Source organism: Gigantopelta aegis, chromosome 14 (assembly GCF_016097555.1).
Source record: "Gigantopelta aegis isolate Gae_Host chromosome 14, Gae_host_genome, whole genome shotgun sequence".
Lineage (NCBI taxonomy): Eukaryota > Metazoa > Mollusca > Gastropoda > Neomphalida > Peltospiridae > Gigantopelta > Gigantopelta aegis.
The window spans coordinates 20,925,933-20,948,193 of NC_054712.1; the positions used below are offsets into that span (position 1 = coordinate 20,925,933).

General features: G+C 35.5%; 1 protein-coding gene across 9 annotated transcripts in view; it reads left to right on the forward strand.

Moving 5' to 3' along the window:
- The first annotated feature begins 3,365 nt into the window (after positions 1–3,365).
- LOC121388129 (golgin subfamily B member 1-like) overlaps positions 3,366–22,261 on the forward strand; it is a 216,354-nt gene continuing 197,458 nt past the window's right edge. For all 9 annotated transcript variants that reach the window (XM_041519353.1, XM_041519357.1, XM_041519356.1 and 6 more), the window contains exons 1-2: positions 3,366–3,721; positions 7,506–7,655. In XM_041519353.1, the coding sequence (XP_041375287.1) occupies positions 3,536–3,721; positions 7,506–7,655 (336 nt within the window). In that variant the 5' untranslated portion in view covers positions 3,366–3,535. The remainder of the gene's footprint in view (positions 3,722–7,505; positions 7,656–22,261) is intronic.

Here is a 22,261-nt window from a genome sequence, read left to right on the forward strand (position 1 = left end):
TGTGGAAATATCACTTGTAGGTCTTCGGTACCGCCTTGTACCCCCAGGCGATATTCGGACTTTGTAATAAATAGCTAGGATTTTAGAGATATCAGGGAGAAACAAAAGGAAGGCTCCCTGGGAACGTTAGTTCGTTTGGACTTGGTAAATATATATTTTTCTGCTCTGTTGTATAACCTTGATGTGATTGATGTGACTTTAAATATTTTAATACTATATTATACCAATATTATTTAGACGGTGTTTCCGGTAAACTGACGAAGTAAATTGTAGGCTTCACTGTCTAAAATTATTAAAGCTTAGCCAGTCATCCTAGAGGACCTAGGTAAACTGTAGGTTATTGTCTTTATTGTGATAGGTACCAGTATTAATTCTGTATTACAAGGTTACTGAATGAGTAGTTAAGGGTTAATTAAAAACTAACCAAGTAGGAATAGAGTTGTAATTCCTTTAGTAATTAAGTTCCCCTGGAAGCGTTTCTCAATTATCACACGTGTGGGTGTTGTGTCACGGTGAAGTGATTAAAATATTGTGTAAACTAGACACCTAGTGATTAACTAATTAAGTGATTAGTTCTGGGTTGTTATTATTATTGTTGTTGTTAACTAATTAACTGCGGCAAATATATTTGTTAGCTTACGGTTAATACAGATTCCAAAGTGTCTTGTGTTTTGTTGTGTTTTCTAGTGAACTAACGTGCTATATTATATATACTTTATATAGATCTTATCTCTGATATACCTAGAGCCGAGCTACTCGGGTATACACTGCCCGATACAGAGAGATCTAATAGATATACAGTTAGGAGAGATATTTGGATAATCGTGTTTCATTCAGTTACGGGTATTATAGGATCCCCGTGACAGTGTCCCATACAGTGATTTTAAATTTCATATTAACCTATATATCTTTTCGACTTGGCAAGATGATTGGGACGGTGCGGTTGCAAACAAGCTTCATGCTGTTAAGCCAGTCCTGGGAGAGTGGCAGTCATGAAGTAGTCTTGTGCCGTGCCAGCATCGGCCACACATATCTGACGCATTCATTTATTTTAAAGAAGGACTCTCCTCCTCAGTGTGAACATTATCGGTATGTACTGACTGTGCGCCACATTTTGGTGGAGTGTGATCATCTCAAGCCGACGAGAAATGATATATTTGGCAACAGAAATGTTTTGGAATCTTTTAAATTCCATCCAATGTTATACAAAGTTTTAAGATATACTTAACTTGATTTTATATATTGTATTATACTCTCCCCCCCCCCCCCCCCCACAGCTCCTTATACTGTGGTTTTACATAAATATATATAAATAATATTTTCATATACTTACCATTTGTGACACCCAATAGCCGATGTGTATTTTTGTGCTGGAGTGTTGTTAAACATTCATTCATTCATTCATGCCTGGAAACACCAGGTTCTTTGGACATTTTGTCCAATCATTTGATTATCGTGGAGGGGGGGGGGGGGGGGGGGGGGGGGGATGATTCTATTGAGTAAATGAAATACGAAAAGGAAAGTTATGTCTCTTTAACGACACTTTAACACATTTAAACGTAAATCGCATGCATACATACATGCACACACACACACACACACACACACACACACACACACACACACATATAAAGGTGCATTGAAACATTTTGTTTAGACCGTTGTTGATCTCACGAAAACCAATATTCATTTTCAAGCGACGTACAATGGTGTGACGTAATGTCATTGTTATATACCAGTAGTGGTGAGGTGATACTGAATAGTGGTTTGTAACTGTATTATTATTTTGTTTTATTAATTTATTAATAAGTCAATGTTTTTTTTTTTTTTATAATATATTGTGCATTTCTATTTATTTTAAATGTCTATACGGTACTATATATATTGTATATATATTTATATTTATATATATATATATATCTATATATATATATATATATATATATATATATATATATATATATATATATATATATATATTAGATCCTTTATTAATACGTATAATAATAATAATAATAGCATGCCTGCATGGTATACTATTAAAATATGATTTGTTTTGTCTCTCATATCTCCATGAGGAGTGACCTTTATATTCTTTAATAAGAATGTTTTTCATTGTATTAATATTAAAATGTGTTTTTTTAAATTTATTATTTCAGTCTCTCATAATTCCATAAGGAGTGGCCTTTAAATTCTTTATTAAGAATGTATCTCGTGAATTTTAATATACTAGTATATACACGTATGTGTGTGTGTGTATGTGTGTGTGTGTGTGTGTGTGTGTGTGTGTGTGTCCCCTCCCACTTTTTGGCACCTTCCTAAGTCCGTGATATATATATATATATATATATATATATATGTATATATATACACACACACATATGTACACACACACACACACACACACACACACACACACACACACACACATACACACACACACACAGTAAAACCTCTCAAGACCGAACCCTCTGTAAACCAGAATTCCCTCAAAACCGGACGTTTTACAGAGTCCCTTTATAAAAACAAGTGCATCATTTAACCTCTCTAAACCGGATTCCTTTAATACCGGTATGTGTGTGTGTGTGTGTGTGTGTGTGTGTGTGGTGTATGAAGCAGGGGAGGCGCGCGCGCGCGCACACACACACACACACACACACACATGCATGTATATATATAAATACATGTATAAGTATAAAACCCCATCGCTGCTGCTAAAAAAAAGTGGGGGGACCACATCCCTCGACTTTAATAAAATATTTGTCTGTGAAAAAATATAATAAAGTGGGTGTATCTGGCAAATAAATGCATACAATTTTATTTCATCTAGTACCACTTCCTTGAAAACAAAAACAACCACTAAATACTACAATTTTGTAAGAAACTAGGGGTATTGCAAAAACATGTGGTTATGTTGAAATGAGTATTCACATGTATTCATGAGTATTTTTAGTTGATACATTTAACCACATGCGCTAACATTGTTGTCTATGGCATTTTATTTGGTATAGTACAACCGTAATGCTGGTCCTTCGGAAAAGCCTCTTACAACGAACATAACCGAGAATCCTCGAGTAGTCGGGATTACTTTTGTTTTGAGCAAGTTCATGCGTGTTTCGCGGTTGCCTTTCCTTAATCCGTATCGAAGTCAATTGCGCATGCCTTGAGGAATAAATAGTTTTCAAATAAAGCGTAATAAAATAAAAATTTAAAGCATTTGTTTTACATTTTTTACATTATCGCGTTTTCATAAGCATATTTGTCAATAAACACAATCCACATGTGGAAATCTATAAAAACAGACACCTGTCAACTATTTACCAATGAAATTTCACTTTACTTTAGAAAACAACCAATAAAAACCGATGTTTCTTACACGGTACGAATGGCGACGAACACAAAGTTTTAGTGTACGCTGGTGACGACGATGTTGTCATGAATGTAAAAAACATATGAACATTCAGCTCTTATATATAGGTGCATAGGTAAAATTTAACGCCGACAGATCTACAGAGAGGGTCGAACATTTGGAAGTATGGCTGACAGGTATGCAGGAGACGGTGCTCGCCATAGGAGACCACCATCGGGTGTTGTCATCGGAGGATTGCAGGCGGCGGGGGAGGGACAAATGCACGGCCTGTTAGCCGAGTTCAAAGGACTCTACGAAGGAAAGTTAAGAAGATTAGACGATGCAGAAAGACTAGGAGAAGACACATCGAAGGTATAAACATATAGACAACCATTGACAAATTCTGTAGCCTACCACAAGTTATTAAATTGTTTTCATCCCACTTCCAGTGTTAAAAAAGTTAGTTTGTTTTGTTTAACAACGCTACTAGAGCACATTGGCTATTGAATGTCAAACATTTGATAATACTGACTTGTAGTCATCAGATGAAATCTGCAACTTTTTTTTCATTACAAGCAAGGGATCTTTTATATGCACTTTACCACAGACAGGAAAGCACATGTATACTACAGCCTTCAAATGACCAGTTGTGGTGCACTGGTTGGAACAAGAAAACCACAATCAGTTGAATGGATCCACAGATGTGGTTTGAATCTGAGATGCAAGCACCTCAGTAGAGTGCTCAGCTGACAGCTAAATCCTGCCCCTTCATCCCCAGGGCTGTAAAAAATCCAGAAAAATTATAGAAACTTAAAGAAGGTTCTGTTCTTAACCGTTTAATGAGTCTTATTAACTACTCAGTTGCCCCATCCCACCCCACCCCACCCCCACCCACCCCAAAATAATAAATCCTAGCTACGGCCCTGATCCCAATATCGTCTGAAACATATAGGCACTTGATGACAGGATCATTTATTTCTTCCCATTATACCTCGAAAGAACCTGTCCAAAACAAGTACTACATACATAGTAACATACATGTACAAACCTATGAAAACATTGTTATCATAACAAAACACTAAAGAAGGTGGGGAAAATACTAAAGAAGGTGGCAAAACACTAAAGCAGGGCTACAAAATGCAATACCAGGGCGGGCCATCCCACTTAAATGGAGCAGTGAGAACACTGTTATGGTCATAGAAAAAAAGAAGATAATAATAATAATAGCAGTAGTAGAATAATTGTATCATCAGTAAAATGAAATATAAATTATGATGAATATTTACATGAATTATTAAATTATCTGCTAAACGTCTTACAAAATAACTTTGCTAAACATTCCAAATTTTAACAAAAACAAGGATTTATATAATTAAATGACTTCATTTTAAAGTTACATTCTCTGGTTACCATATTATAACATCATGTACAAATGTGAAATACAAGCTCAAATGCATTTTTAAAAAAGTTGTGTGTGTTCGCTTATGAACGGATATCGTCAAACGTATACGCTTGATTTGTCACCTGTGCTGCCATAGCTCGGCAAAGCACAAACGACAGCCTGTTGTCAGTTTCAGTTAACACGTGCGTTTGCCTTTTTCAAATTGTAGGGTTCATCTCAAAAAATTAAAAGGGAAATCTTGCGCTGTAGTTAAAACCGGTTTGATCTTGACAACGTATTATCAACAGTCGTACCTTCCTATTTCTGAATTGATATTTTATAAGGTGTTAGTAGAACTTTCAAAGTTTAGTTTGTATACTAGTAACATTAATCATGTATATATTTTAAAAATAAAATATACTAAAGTAGACAATGAACGTTTTCACTTCTTAATTTTACGTGTTAAGATCGAAACATTCAAATAAATATTTTTTCATTTGGAAAGGGTAAAGTTGGGGGGGAGGGGGGGTTGTTTAACGACATCAAAGATAAAACATATTGATTTAATAATCATCCGACCCCATACAACCATAAATAAAATGTGTTGAGTGTGTCGTTAAATAAAACATATCCTATCCTTCCTTCCATCTGCTGTTGGATGTCTTACACACACACACACACACACGCCTTGGAAACCCGCTACATTTTTTTTTAGCAAGGGATTGTTTATATGTACCATCCCACAGACAGGATATCACATACCATGGTCTTTTTGTTTACCTGCCTATGGGGATCGATCCTAGACTGACCGCGCATTTCCAAAAAACACCTTTTTAGGTCTAAGTAATGAATAAAAATAGCATATGGTCTTGAAAAATGTTACATAAATCGAACACAGTACACTCTTCCTCTACCCCTAGAGCGTTACGTAATTAGTAACACCCCCTTACATGTAACGCATATGCTAACAGCTGGCCACTGTCAAAATTTCAAGGCAAATCCCCCACTCACCAACCCCTGGAAAGGCGTTGTACCATACCTCTAAGGATATAAATATGTTTTGGAGATATGAGACGACCCCTCAATCAAGACAGTTAAATCTGTTCAAAAATTGCGAAATCTCACGTGATCGCTTGTTGGGGAATTCTATACTTATGATAAGCCAATGAAAACCGAGATCGGTACGAGCCCGTCAAAAGTGTTCCACTTTCAAAATCATGGCTTTGTTTTTGACCTGGATAAGCCAGCGTAGTGAAACCAATGCGGAGTGTGGCGTCATATATGCACCAAACGTAATTGGATTTTTTGTTCTATATGCTTAAATAATAAAAAATATTCTAGTGAATGTAGTTTTAATGTTTTCGGTACATACAGATGAGGGAAATCATACAAATTATGTCACTATTGGAGACAAAATCATACAAATTAATTTGCTATCCAAGAGAGTTAACTTCTATTCATCAGGCCCTAATCTTGCCGGCGAAATGAGCATTTCTCTTTCCCCCCCCCCCCCCCCCCCCCCCCGAAAGTCGGTTCAAGTCGCCAAGTTATTAGCAGTAGTGAGAAGTCAAAGTCAAAAATTGAATCACACAACAGACGTCACGACCCCGACTTGTTGATTGTCACAGTTCACTTGGCACCTTATCGCCATATGTTGGACAGTGTTTTTACTTTGGTGCCAGACTGTATACTCAAGTAATCCTTAACCCGGCCTATTAATGGGAAATGGCTTCTGTGCACTGTAATGCACAATTGATTTGATGAAATAATGTTTTACTTTGTTCAATTTATTGTCAAAATCAACCAACAAATGTTAATATTCATGACAGTTTCTGTTGTGAAGAGATTAAATACATGTCGTAGTCTAATGTTGACATTCTTCAGATCTATATGCACCCGTAAACCGGGTTTTCAAAGTGACTGTGACCAGTCAAGCATTGTTAATCCTTGGCTATCTTCATTTCAATACTACCAGAAAATACTAATTAATATTTTAATTTTAGCATACGGGTACATTATCAACTACGTAATAATATCACATTTTTAATGCAACATACAACTGTTTTGTTTACATTTTATTTCCGGAAGTAGTATTTTATACAATTAGAATCGAGTGTAAAATTCAGAATTTTTTCAGTTGAACGCAGAAACTGATGAAACATTACAAAATGTACCGATAAATGTTCACTTTGTCTATTTTTTATTAAACTTCTCCCCTTTATTCTGGGAAGGGAGCAATCACTTTGCCTACTTTTTTAATTCTAGATTAGGGCCTGGGTCATTTTTTTCTTTTAGCCAAAAAGCAATTTTAATTCACAATTTTTATAAAACTGAAAAGGCCTTTATTTACATAAGATCATCTCCTGATATGTGCATGACTACAACTTGGCAACACATTTTTGGGACTGGTTTTAACTTTACTTTATTACAGTTAATCTTTAAGCATGAAACTTAAGTTTTAAATTAGCTAGAAGTACATGTACTGTACACTGTTTTTAGAGAACCATGTGTCTTTAAGCAATGTTTAAGCTGTTGCTTGCCAAATGCGAATTAAAGTCGAATTTGGTAATATATTTCATTACTTTATACTAATTCACCAAACAGCTAATTTGAAAATCGACTTTCATTTATAGAAGATGTACCACCATTTTTGTTGTTCAGCTAAATGAAACTTGAATTTGGCGACAAAGTATCTTAGCAAATTCTTGAAATTGCTAGTATTTATGGAGTCCAGCATAAACCCTTGCTTAAGTTTTATGTTTGGTTTGGTTTCAGACACGAATGCGAATCCTGCAGGCATATGTCAATGATCTGAGTAAACAGAATGAAGTCCTGGTACAGACTGTTGAAGAACTCGAGAGGGAGGCTAATGAACGAGTTCACCTTCTTGAAGCTAAGCTGTCCAAGACATCTGGTTGTGCAAAGGTAGGATTACAGTTCACATAGCACTACATGTACATTGTTCCTGACAGCAGTGTGTAAGTTCAAAGATTCAGGTGCAGTATGAAATACTTCATATTGTTATACCCATATGGTTCTTGGTTCATATCACTGTTATGTCTAATTAGAACATCAAGTGGAACGTAACACCTCAACATCATATGATAGGCGCATTATTACAACCTTACTGGAACGTTAGTCATAAAAATTAAAATCGATTATGGAATCCGTAATACATATCCACGATACTGAATAGGATATTAAACTTGCCACCATTTTGTATCATGTTTATGTCCCTTGTGATATAATTTTCATTGTCACTCGCTAAAGCTTGTGACAATTGAAAATTATTTCACTTGTGACAAACATGATAAGAAATGGAAACTCATTTAAAGGCATATTGTCACAGACCACTGACCTATTTAATGGTCTAACAAAGTATTACCTGAACAAAACTAATTTGATTTTTCCCTAAATGTACTTTATTCAACTATCTTCATAACCACCATATTCCATTTACATGTATTAATGATATTTTGTAAAAATAATTGAATTATGGCAATGGTCCATAATTCAAAAACTAAAATTGCAGAGAGGGTTGACATGGATTTCACTCCATCATGGTTCAGTTACGGTGATGCAATAGCTATATTTGGTTTCCAATAATTAATATAATTTTTATTTATTATCCATTTTTAGAGAAATAAGGTCCTTAAATCTGTGACAGTATGCCTTTAATATCCTATTATAGTGTGTATGTACAGTGTTCTGCAACGTTTCTAAAACTGGATTGGTACAACATTTGGACAGAATGCCCTGTCCCAATGATGCGAGTGCTCGCAGATGGGCAGGTCAATAGTAGCCTAGGCCTTCATCCAATGCTGGAGAAAATCTTCATATTTGTGCAAAAACAGTGGAGAAATTCAGGCAAAATGAGCTAGACTGAAACCATTTCACTGAATTTTCGTAATTCTACTAACAATCTTATTATTATTTGTAATCCATTTAAAAGTGCATAATGGTTTATTTATAACCCTATAAAGATGTAATGCCTTTAATATGAATAAACACTGTTAATCCAGATTCTGGCATTTTCATTTAATTCAAGCAAAAATCAGCCAGCTCCCTGTACAAAAAGAGCCCATATACCAATGGTGAAAGGTTTGGGGACATTTTCCTATTGGTGAAATTGATCTGATTTCCTGGCATCTAAGAGATAAATTATGTGTAATGTGTGAAATTTTTTTTTTTAGAGCTTTAATGTAAAATTTTATACAATTACAATTGAAATAGAATGACACCAATAGTAGCCAACATGTGTTAAAATAATGGCATGCCACAGTTTTATCCAGGACTTTTCGCCAGGGTCCCATATCTGATGGGATTGGGAAAATTACTGTAGCACAAGTACATTAGTGATTTTCCTAGAAATTTGGCAAGGCATGGTAGACCAAACACTTTTGAAGCATTTTCACCAGTTTTGGGGCACTTTTTTTTATTAAAAATACATTTAAATTTTTTTTAAAATAAACATTAATGTAATTTATGTGCTTGCTTTAATTAAATGAATGGCAAAAGATAAAAAAGGCATATTTTATTAATTAATAATACCTTTTTGGGTGTTTTATAAAGGCAGTTTTAGAATTAATTAGTGAAAAAGGCTTGTTTAATCTCAGGGCAGCATGGCGCTGATTGAGGCAAGATGGTGCTAGACTATTGAGGCATGGTGTTGCACCATGCTAAAACAAGCTAGGGAAAATACTAGTACATCATACTTGAGATATTTTTTTCAAGCTACTAAATTATGCAGTACACCACTGTTATGTTAATGTATTAGAACGGACATTAAATGTATATATAATTGTGAATTTTTATTGCCACTTTATTTGGGGATGGGGCCTATATTCGGACCCACAGAGGGCCTGGATAAATCCCTGTGGACTCTGGGAACTGATAAGTAGCAGACTGTAAAGCAGTACAGGCCACTGAAAATTGCGGGGGCGAGACGTAGCCCAGTGGTAAAGCGCTCGCTTGATGCACAATTGGTTTGGGATCAATCCCCGTCGGTGGGCTATTTTTCGTTCCAGCCATGCAGTGCACCACAACTGATACATCAAAGACCGTGGTATGTGCCTTCCTGTCTATGGGATGGTGCGTATAAAAGATCTCTTGCTGCTAATCGAAAAGAGTAGCACATGAAGTGGCGACAGCAGGTTTCCTCTCTCAATGTCTGTGTGGTCCTTAACCATATGTCTGATGCCGTATAACCGTGAATAAAATGTGTTGAGTGTGTCGTTAAATAAAACATGTCCTTCCTTCTTTGTTTTTACATAAGCCATAAATGGTTTTACGCAAATTTTCAATTCTCGGGCCAGCAGTATGACCACATATTTTGTGAGCATGGCAATACTGTACACAGCATGTAACTACAAAGACTCTTTAGTTATTTATTACTTTACAAGGCCTTTCTAGACTTTAGGCAGAGTTCATTTAAGAAGATATTGATTTATTTCATTAAACCAAGTTGGTTCAGCTTCCATTACATGCAGTATCCAAACCATCATCTTACTAATTCAGATTTCTGTGTAAACTGGCAGAATCTCCAAAAAGTTAGTTTGTTTAACAACACCACTAGAGCACATTAATTATCAGCTATTGGATATCAAACATTTAGTAATTTTGACATATGGTTTTAGAAAGGAAACCAGCTACATTTTTACAAGGGATCTTTTATATGCAACATTCCACAGACAGGATACATAGCAAAACCCCCAAGAACATTACTGCTTCACGACCAGTTTGTCAATTCTACATACATATCTCATGCTCTGGTTTAGACAGAGTCTACTATATACAGGGCTTCTAGAATTTTTTTTATAAAATCCACTAACATGGGATCAGTGATTTAAAATATGTAATAGTAACAATTAATAATTCACTAGCCTTACTTTACTTTAACTAAATACAATTTTACTAAATAATAGTAATAATCAGATATGTCACATAAAGAGGGAGATAGAGCTTAAAAACACTAACATTTGGGAGTTGGGGTGGAGGCAGGATATTCATATTTACAAAATAGACTTAACTGCAACATTTGTCAAACAAAAATTCATTAGCCATTGGGCATGCCAATGGTAGTTATTTACCAGCCCAACATTGAATATCACTAGCCATGGGAGTGGGGCTACCATAATCTAGAAGCCCTGCTGTTTATGAAAATAATTATTTTATTGAAACTTCATTCATATGCAGTTTACAGTTTTCGTTCCAGCTAGTGCACCACCACTAGACTAGTATATCAAAGGATGTGGTATGTGCTATCCTGTCTATGGGATGGTGCATTTAAAAAATCTCTTGTTACTAATGGAAAAATTAAGCAGGTTTTCTGTCTAAAATAACCAAATGTCTGACATTCAATAGCCAATGATTAATAGATCAATGTGCTCTAGTGGTGTTGTTAAACAAAAGAAACTTTAACTTTAATCACTACCCTCAATTTATTTTAATGTCACGGTCTGGTGTTGTCCCATCTTTTGAAGAAAAAACATGTATAAAATATTATAAATCATAAAATATTAGCGATCTACAAATGTAACAAAATCCAATTAAGTCACATATTAGCGACATAAAACTTTAGTGAGGTCATCATATCAGAAATGAAAACTAAAAAATAATAATATAAAAAGCTTAAGGTGTAGGATTGACTGAAATGATACTTTTGATCAATTTTGACGTTATGCAGTTGACAAAGAACTTAAAATTAGTAGTATGCATGCTACAACGTACCTAGCTATTATTGTTGGCTATCCTTTTGGTTTAATAAATAGCATGTAACAATTTTTGTGTTTTCAGTTTTAATCATTGACAAAACATTCGAACAAAAGTTTTTCCGAAGTCTGTTGTACGTCTCTTTAAATTTAGTATCATGAAATATTAGCCTCTTATATGGCCTTGCTAAATTTGCTAACATTTTATGCTCAATAACACTTCCTTATGTACAGTATCCTTTAATTACCACAAATTAATAGCATAGCCTGCATACATATATATGCATGTGCAGGTATTTGATAGCACCATGCTTCTTCTGTCTAACCATAAACTTGACAACTAACAGCTGGACTGAGTTCACAGTTTGTACTAGGATATTGTTAAACAAATGCCCCTTCCTTTCATTTCCTTTCATTGACCATATCCATTCCGCACTGAATTCAAAAGGTGCATATTGTATGAGTTAACAATTACTACATGTCCTTGCATGTATTACCAGCACGACAAAGGAAGCCACGACACTCGGATGGACTGCATGTAATGCAATATAAGCTTGTTAGAGCAATAATATATTGGAAGAACATTTGAACACCTGTTCTGTATTGTTGGTTGGGGTGGAGCACTGATGCATGCATGTATTGTAGTGAGATTTGTACATACATACATGTGTAAGCTGTCATTCCAAAAATATGAATTAAAATTTAATTTGGTAAAGAGCTTTCATTAATGCTAAATTCAACAAAAATTTAATTTGAGAATTAACCTGATAATAATGAAGGTTTGTTTTATTAAATTTTATTTGGCTAGTAACAAAATTAGTTGTTTTATATCCTGCTTGACCATACATGTGTATGTCTCATAAAATAAAAAATTGACAAATTAGAAACTCCTCTAAACCGGACACCCTCGAGATCCAGTAACAAGTCTGGTTTTAAGAGGTATCCAGTTTAGAGAGGTTCTCTTCTGTACAGATATTTTAAAAGGGATCATGAAAAACGTCCCGTTTTGAGGGAATTCCGGTTTACAGATGGTTTGGATTGGTATATTTAGATGTAGACACTAGGACATTAATCATGGATACATTAAACAAAATATTTGTTAATTTTCTTTTTATTTTATACATTGTAACAACCATTTTTTTATGGAAGAGAAAGGATTGCTTAAAATAACACTTTGTATGGATGCTGTACATGTAATAAACGAAAGCAAATCCTGATGTATATATTAATTATTATTATCACTCTTAAGTACTGCACGCTGCAATGTATCTTTGAACTAATTAACAGTGATAAATTTAGGATCAAATTCCAGTTCATGACCACCTACTTTTACACAACAGCCATCTGCATGTACAGTACACTTATAAAGAACAAAAGAACATGCTTAGAAAGAACTACTGCATAGAAAGAACTGATCGTAAAGTCCTGTTTTATCTTCCTATATATTAATAACCAATGTTTGCAAATATGTACAACAAACTACTGCTAAAACGAACTATCATTGTCCGTTCTGGTTCATTATAAGAATACTTTACTGTACTTGCAACAATATATAAATATGCTTTGCACCATAAATATTCATTTACATACATATAGATCTCAGTTTACTTAATGATTTTTTTTTTTTTGTCTGCAACATTTCCACGTTTATTTTTAAAACCTGAACATGTGCAAAACTTGTTTTAGAAAACTAAATTTATTAATGCCTTCCCTCCCTCCCAAACAAATAGCTCTTCTTTCCACCCCCACCAAAAAAAAGAAAAGAAGAAGAAACAAAACATATAAAAATAACCTGAACTTGCACAGAGCTTGGTTTACAAAACTAAATTTATGAAAACACATACACATACATGCACACGCACACACACATACACACACACACACACACACACACACACACACACACACTTTCTATCGATCGATCGATCGAGGCTCTTCAGAAAAAGAAACAACAAAACAAAAATAACTACACATAGACAAAGTAGATGTACTATATATATAGACTAGATAAATATTTTTTTGTCTGTACAGTTTAATTTGGTAAGAAGTCATAAAAACAGTCATAAATTTAAAGTTATTTTTAGCAGTCTAATAATTGTTCACCAATATCTGCATTAAAGGTGCTTTATGTTTTTCCTCACAATGCATCCTGCGATATTTGTTGTCATTTATTACACAATAAACAGCTGGCTGAATATTGCGGAATCAGAAACATATTGAGATCCAGTACACTTTTTATGGCTGCTGTGGAACTCTATCAATATTTTTCATGTGATCAGACTGCTATAACGGCCAATCAATCAATCAATAAAATATTTACATGCTCCTATACCACGAAGGTTTCGAGCATGTCTATCCCAGGTTCGGCCACCGGATGCCAGTAGTCCAACCTGGGACAGAATATAACGGCCAGCACTCTCCTTTCACCAGCAATACACCCTTTCATATTGACACACCTATTGTTATAAGTCACTCAAGGAATTGCTAATCAAACCATTGAGATGGCTGTATATACAGTCGAACCTGTGTTAATCTGACATCTACGGGATAGGTAAAAAAGGAATGTTTGATAAAACTCCTAGCTTATATATACACAGACCTCACTCATATATTGTTTAATCAGTGGCTTATATTTGATGTCTTTGATACATTGTGACCTTTATTTAAGAAATGGGGAAAAACACACATACATATCGGTTATTTCTCCTAATTAGCAAGAAAGATTAAAATATATATATATATATATATACAGTCAGACCTCGTTACAACGACCATGTTCGTCCCTGGGTCACTTTGTCCTTACATCGAAATTGCCGGTGTATCGAATTGTCATGAGTTATCTCCATTGCTAAAATAACGTAACAAAAAAATGCTAATTAATATTAACTAATGACTGAATAGCATTTAAATAATTAATGCATTACGATTATTATCAAAAACAACAAATACACGTACATATATTAAATATGTTTTTAAAAAAATCATTAAATATACTAAACAAGGCACATTCACTGTCAGTCCAATCAAGACACCTACAATTGGTACCTGTTTCGTTTACAAAATATCATGAAAAGAGAAGATTTGATTGTTCGAAGTTAATCCTTGGTTAACTAAAGGCTTATTTGCAAAAGCAATACATGTCTACAGATTTCGCAGACATTGGTAGCTCGGACAGCATGTGACACAGTCAGCTCACTACAAGATCAATGATTCTAAGTGGCTGTGTGTGTACTGCCAACGTGCTACGGTATCTGTGATTATGTAATGTCGTTGTAAAGAGGTGTTTTCAGGCGTCGGATGCATGTTTGTTCCTAATTTGCTCTGTCAGTGTCGGAAGGTGAATTTCGGTGTAATGAACAGAATAACACTTATGTACGTTTGTTCCCGACAATTTGTGGTTGGATGGTGTAAATGTCATAGTAATGATGGTCGTTGTAACGAGGTCTGACTGTATATACATTTAACTTTCTACAGACAACAGCACACACAGTGTATTTTGTATACTCTTTAATTTAGGCCTCTGTTGTCTTAACACAGTTGGATGTGTAAGTAAGGCAATTTGTTATTAAATTGTATTAGATGATTTTGGAGAATAGCACTCAATCTCTTTTAGACATGTATTTGTTCTAGAGGAGGCCTGATTAACGTAATATATAATAACAGGTAAACCTGCTTTGACAAGCCACTTGATGGATTATCTCTTGAAAAAATTACCTGTGATTTTTTTGTTTTGTTATGTTATGGTTTTAGCAGGTGAATTTTTATTTCATCTGCTAGGTTTAAAAACATGGATTGCTTTTAGCAAGCTGCTATATCTACTGTGTAGCCCTGCATGTCCATTCTTTAAAAGCAGGCTGCAGCTTAATAAAAATTACTGCTTGATCAAATGGGGTGAGACATAGCCCAGTGGTGTGGGATCGATCCCAGTTGGTGGGCCCATGGGGATATTTTACGTTCCAGCCAGTGTACCATGACTGGTATATCAAAGGCTGTGATATGTACTACCCTGTCTGTGGGATGGTGAATATAAAAGATCCCTTACTGCTAATTGAAAAGAATAGCCCATGAAGTAGTGACAACAGGTTTTCTTTCTCAATATCTGTGTTGTCCTTAACCATGTGTCTTGACGCCATATAAGAGTAAATAAAATGTGTTGAGTGTGTCATTAAATAAAACATTTCTTTCTTTCTTTTTGCTTGATCAAGCTTCACTGTACCACAGACACACCAAAGATCCGCTTGCATGGATCGAGCCACCCCATATTACTATATACCTACAGACCAAGCATGTCTCAACAGCCAGTTTGACTTTCCCGCTCGCCCTATAATTCGCGATAAGAAAAAGTCCTGGGTTAAGACATTTATCACTTGGTTCAATAGTTACTGCTTAATCCTCCACCATGCCCACAATAGGCCGGTTTCTAGTGGCACTCCAGTGGTGTTGTTCATTCAGTAAGACAGATTGGAAAGTAAATAACGGTGTGGGCATTGGGTCGTGATGTGTGAGTCTGTGCGGCCCGGGTGATTGACTATTAGTTGTGTGTATATATATGTATACATGTTCCATGGATTCTATGGTTATTAGATTAAACAACAGTAGGTTAATGTGGATATATAGTCTAACCATTTGAAACGTGCTTCAAGCCCCGAGTTATAGCTATCCGGGAATCAGCCATGTAGAAGACATTGAGTTAATAGAATTCATGTGGATTTTATAAGATTTTACCTCGTGTGGGCTAGCTATTACACATTCTCTTCGCATGTTAAATCATGGTTGCAGCATTTCGAGATGATTGGAAATGGAATGCATGATTCAATATTCTTCGTAATGGAATAATTCATCATGTGGTGACATGAAGTCGTTTCAGTGTACATTTTTGGGGGAGCTTAATTTTGAATAGAACATTTTGAAAGTGAAAGTTGTACATGTATGTGTCTAGAAAAATTACTAATACATTGGATACATGTACATAGGTTTTTTTTTAAATATTAAAAATAATATAGTACGTTATGCACATCAAATGTTGGGGTAAAGTGTTCAGGTTTTCTGCTTTTCCTTGGAATGTGCTTGTGGTTGGAAATTCCTGTATTTTAATTGGAGATTGGATGATTAACACCTGAGTGTTGGTAATGAATTATTCGGAAGTGCTGGATTACATGGAGGACTACCGCCGTACCCCTGTGCGGAGTCCACAGCACAGTCCGGCAAACAGCCCATCACGGACTTATAGTCCAAACCTAAATAAGCGGGTCACGTGGAAAGAGCCTATTGAACAGCTGTCCAGTGTAAGTACAAATAAAAATATTAAAAACAAAATATTAGCATCTTGTGCAAACAGGTTCCAGCTAGAAAAGTGTGGTTTGAAAAGTTTGCTTTGTTTAACGACACCACTAGAGCACATTAATTTATTAATCATCGGCTATTGGATGTCAAACATTTGGTAGTTTTGACGTATAGTCCTAAAGAAGACACCATTAGCAAGGGATCTTTTATGTCCACTATCCCACAGACAGGATAGCACACACCATGGCCTTTGATATACCAGTCGTGGTGCACTGGCTGAAAATAGAAATAGCCTAAATGGGCCCACCAATCGGAATCGATCTCAGACCGACCACACATCAAGCGAATGCTTTACCACTGGGCTACCTCCTGCCCCTTGTTCCAGCCAGTGCACCACAACTGGTATATCAAAGGCTGTGGTATGTGCTGTCCTATATGTGGGATGGTGCATTTCTGAAGGATCTCTTGCTACTAATGTAAAAATGTAACGGGTTTCCTCAGATTAGACTATATATCAGAATTACCAAATGTTTGACATCCCATTGAATAAATGAATAAATCAATGTGCTCTAGTGGTGTTTTTAATTAGCACTACCTCTGCAAACAGTTTCACTTCTTGTTCTTTGATGCAAAGCTCATGGTGATCCTGGAATTTTTTAAGACCTTGTAAGTAAAAATAATTAAAAAGGTTTTTAGATGTTTTGTTCAGTATCATTTTCATACCCTCCTTATGTCAGAGCAGGGGTTGAATTTGAATTTTTGGAGAGCATGGCATGGTGTAATAGCAGAAATTAGGGTACCAAGGCTGTTTCGATTAATCAGATCTTTTATTAACTGCCGGTAATACAGACCTAATGACATAGACACTTGACCTACGATGATATCTTGTCATTATCATTAACCACTCAATCAAATGTTTTATTAAATGCCGGTTATGAAGACATAATCACAAAGACACTTGACCTACGACCATATCTTGTCATTATCATTAACCACTAACTAGATGCACTAACCATTAACCCAAGGACAAAACATAGCCCAGTGGTAAAGCGCTCGCCTAATGCATGGTCGGTCTAGGATCGATTCCCGTTTGTGGTGCCATTGGGCTATTTCTCGTTCCAGCCAGTGCACCACAACTGGTATGTCAAAGGCTGTGGTATGTGCCATCCTGTCTGTGGGATGGTGCATATAAAAGATCCTTTGCTACTGATGGAACAATGTATCAGGTTTCCTCTCTAAGACTATATGGCAGAATTATCAAATGTTTGACATCCAATAGTCGATGATTAATAAGTAAATGTGCTCTAGTGGTGTTGTTAAACAAAACACACTTAACTTTAACCATTAACCCGTCCTGGATACCTGAGTGGAAAATCCAGGATAACTGTATATGAGAACCATAGATAGATGTATAATCTCCCAAATAAAAATAAAGTAAAAATTGGTAATAAGAGTAGCATCATCATTATTTCTTTTTTCATATTAACGTTTGTTCCAGGCAGACAGTGGGCCTCTAGGAAGAAAAGGAAGGAAGGAAATGTTTTATTTAACGATGCACTCAACACATTTTATTTACGATTCTGTGGCGTCCAACATATGGTTAAGGACCACACAGATATTGAGAGAGGAAACACGCTTTCGGCACTTCTTGGGCTATTCTTTTCGATTAGCAGCAAGGGATCTTTTACATGCACCATTCCATAGACAGGATAGCACATATCACGGCCTTTGATGTGCTAGTCGTGGTGCACTGGCTGGAGTGAGAAATAGCACAATGGGCCCACTGACGGGGATCAATCCCAAACCGATCGCACATAAAGCGAGTGCTTTACCACTGGGCTACGCCTTGACCCACAATGGGCCTGATTACAAGAACCACAATAAGTTGTGACACGCTGTTCTAACAGTCAGTTTTGTTATTAAATGTATGCTGCCTACATTGTTAGGCCTTATGATCAGTTTTATATTTACATTGCTTGTCATGCCGGTATGTAACCAGATGCCAATAGATTACCACATACAATGTTTCGATTAAGTCATAGTCATGCAATGCATTCTGACCTGTCAGAATAACATGCAAAAGGATGAAATTTGATTGACTGATTAAAAGGAGGCCAGACCATCTTACCTTACAGGTAGTTGTGTAGTGATTAAGCCATTAATTGAAAGGCACAGCAGGGCTCGAAACAGCAGCCTGTGAAAATGCTCAGTCATTGCAGGTCATTTTTCAAGAGACAGATGCATGTTAATTCATGATTTTATTATAAGTTAATATCAGGGCTAGCTCTGGCACATGCCAGATTCGCCAATTGCGAATTTTAGGAACAATTGACGAATTTTATTTTAATTTGGCGAACAAATTTCAAGCAATAATTGGTATTTTGTTGGAAAATAACTGGTTTTGCATGTTTAAAGATAATTTGGCGAAATATTTTGCTCATCCAGAGCTATCCCAGAATATCATAATGCTCTGACATATGATATATCTCAGAGGTCTTAATTTGTCACACTCTAGTTATCACAAACTCTCCCTTTTCATTTCATTTCAACTTATTTTCGTGCTTATATCCAATTAAGTTTCAAGCATCCTGTCCTGCATACACACCTCAGCTATCTGGGCTGTCTGTCCAGGACAGTGGGTTAGTTGTTAGTTGGTTAGTGAGAGAGAAGAGGGTGTAGTCACGGCCATACACCTATCCATTGAGCCCTTAAGAACTTGCTCTGGGTTGGAACTGGTACCGGGCTGCGAACCATGTACCTACCAGCATGTAGTCCGATAACTTAACCACTGTGCCACCGAGGCTGGTAGAAACCCTCCCTTCACCCCTTGCTGTCTTATTTCCAGTAGGCTATATGTTTTCGTTAGCAGGACATATTTCTTTTGACCTGCACTCAGCTGGTTCCCCCATTTTCACACACACTGATAATTTAAAGCAATAATGATTTTGCCATACATGGCCTATAATTAAGATAGATTGCATTAATATTTGATATAGCTCTGACCTTTTTATTTTTACTTTATTTTTGGTTCACATGCAACACATAATGCTTAGTAGTTGAGATTTTCTGGTTGACACCCAAGTGTTTGGCCATATAAATTGTCGGCATTTGGTTAACGTTTTGTTAACTATTGATTATATAATATATGATCACATTTCCATTGTTTTCATGTTACATAATTTGCTGCATTCCATATATATTGTAATTTATTTTAGAGCTGATATCCAATTAAGGTTCAAACATGCTGTCTGCATGTCTAGGACAATGGGTTAATTGTTAATTTTTAATTATTAGTGAGAGATATAAATCAATATAGTGGGCATACAGCTACCCATTGAGCCATTAAAAATCACTCTGAGTATATAGGAGCTGGTACCAGGGAGTTGCGTTCCTAGGACCTAGCAGCTTTAAGTTAGAGATGGATTGTGAATATGCAGGTTTTAAAAATCAATAATCTTATTTATAAAGTTAGATTAAAAGTTCTTTAATTGCCTGTAACATTTGGAACCGTAAACAGTTAAAGTTAAAGTTTGTTTTGTTTAACAACACCACTAGAACACCTTTATTTTATTAATCATAGGCTATAGGATTTCAAACATTTGGTATTTCTGACACGTGGTCAACAGAAAAAACCCACTACATTTTTCCTAACGCAGAAAGGGATCTTTTATATGCACTTTCCCACAGACAGGAAAGCACATACCATGGCCTTTGACCAGTTGTAGTGCACTGATTGGAAGGCGAAAAAACCCCAATCATTTGAATGGATTTGGAACCTTAATGCCAGTGGCTTACAATGTAACTGCTACACTATGGAGACCAGCACATTTCTCTGTAATCTTTTTTTCTTACACCCCTGCCACGAAAATTAAGCAGCAAGTTTGGATATGTCTTATCCAGTCTTAACTGTGTGTATAGACCTGAGAACAGACTGTATTAATTGAATACATCTTAAGACCATCAACAAGCCCTTGAGATCACTTACCACTCATCTTGTTTATATACAGCTGATAGATCCATGTCAACACAATGGGATTACTGCAGCAGCTAAAATAGCCATTGTTTGATCAGGAAATCATGTCTGGTCACATCTCATTAAACATTTTCATAGGATAAATGTAAAAAGAATTTACATAGTTTGCTGCGACATGGATACCTCATAAAAATTGTTCTCACTGAATTTGTTTTAATAGTCTTAATTTTCTCCTTATTATTCTTGCTGCTGCTGTTACTAATACTACCACCACCTTTTTTAAAAAACATATAAGTAATTTAAAAATTGTATACTGACTAATATTCCACTAAAAACTTTCATAATCTTAATTTCTTTTCTTAAGTTTTTTCTTACTGCTGCTGCAACTTCTACTATTGCTATGACTATTATTACTACTTTTTAACATAATTAAAAAACAAAAACATTTAGTAAAAATCAAAAGTAAAGACTCGGAGACAGATCCACTGTTAGAATTTGTATTTAGAACTACATTTGCAAGATATAGTACTAACAAATTTATATATATTTATATACATACAATGTAGGATGGCGCACAAAAACATGGATTTGTTGAAATGATTTTGTTGATAGATAAATATTAGTAGGCCTAATTATCATGATCAGTTGTCACCGTGAGATAATTTAGTACGTCAACACAGATATATGATAAATCATCTTGGGATTTTTTCTGACATTAAATGACTGACATTTTGACAAATTGTGAGATATCGGTATAAAGTTCTGTGGTGACACAAACTTCAAATTGTTCTTTTATTGCCCCAGCCACTAATAATTGTTGTAAGGCGACATATATATGACATTTAATATCTTTAAGTTATTTAATTGTGACACACAGGTTTATGTTGTAGCCTCAGTGTTGTAGCATCAAATTGTTCTTTTATTGTCCCACCAGCAAAGATTGTTCCTAAATGACACATTTTTTACATTTAATATTTTAACCCGTAGTGTAATACTTTATCCCATTGTGTAATCTATATTTCTACTGTGGGTAAGAACAAAAGCCGTTGTGACACTTTGCTGACATGGAATGAAATGATGATTTTTGAGAATGCATGTCTTGAGCTCAGTGGGTCACGGGATCAAACCCCCACTAGGTTATGATGTCTTAGTTTCAGCCAGGGTGGGATCTAGCTCAGGTATTAGGAGTGCTGGCTTGGGGTTTGTGGATAGTAGTATCAAATACACTCATTGGGTCCATTTTTTGTCTGTATGTTTCCTCATCCATACAACTTTTCCATGACTGACATATCAAAGGGCATGGTGTATGTGCTGTCCTGTTTGTGGAAAGTTCATAATAAAGATCCCTTGTTGCTAATGTAAAAATATAGTGGGTTTTCGCTAAGACTACATTAGATTATCAAATGTTTTATATCTGATATCCGATGAATTAATCAATGTGCTTTTGTGGTGCCATTAAAAAAAAACCCACTTTAACTTCTAGCATTTCAGTCAGTTCCATTAATTCAGTCAGTTCCATTAATTAACTTGTGAGTGGGATGTATAGTTAAAAGCACTTGCCAGTA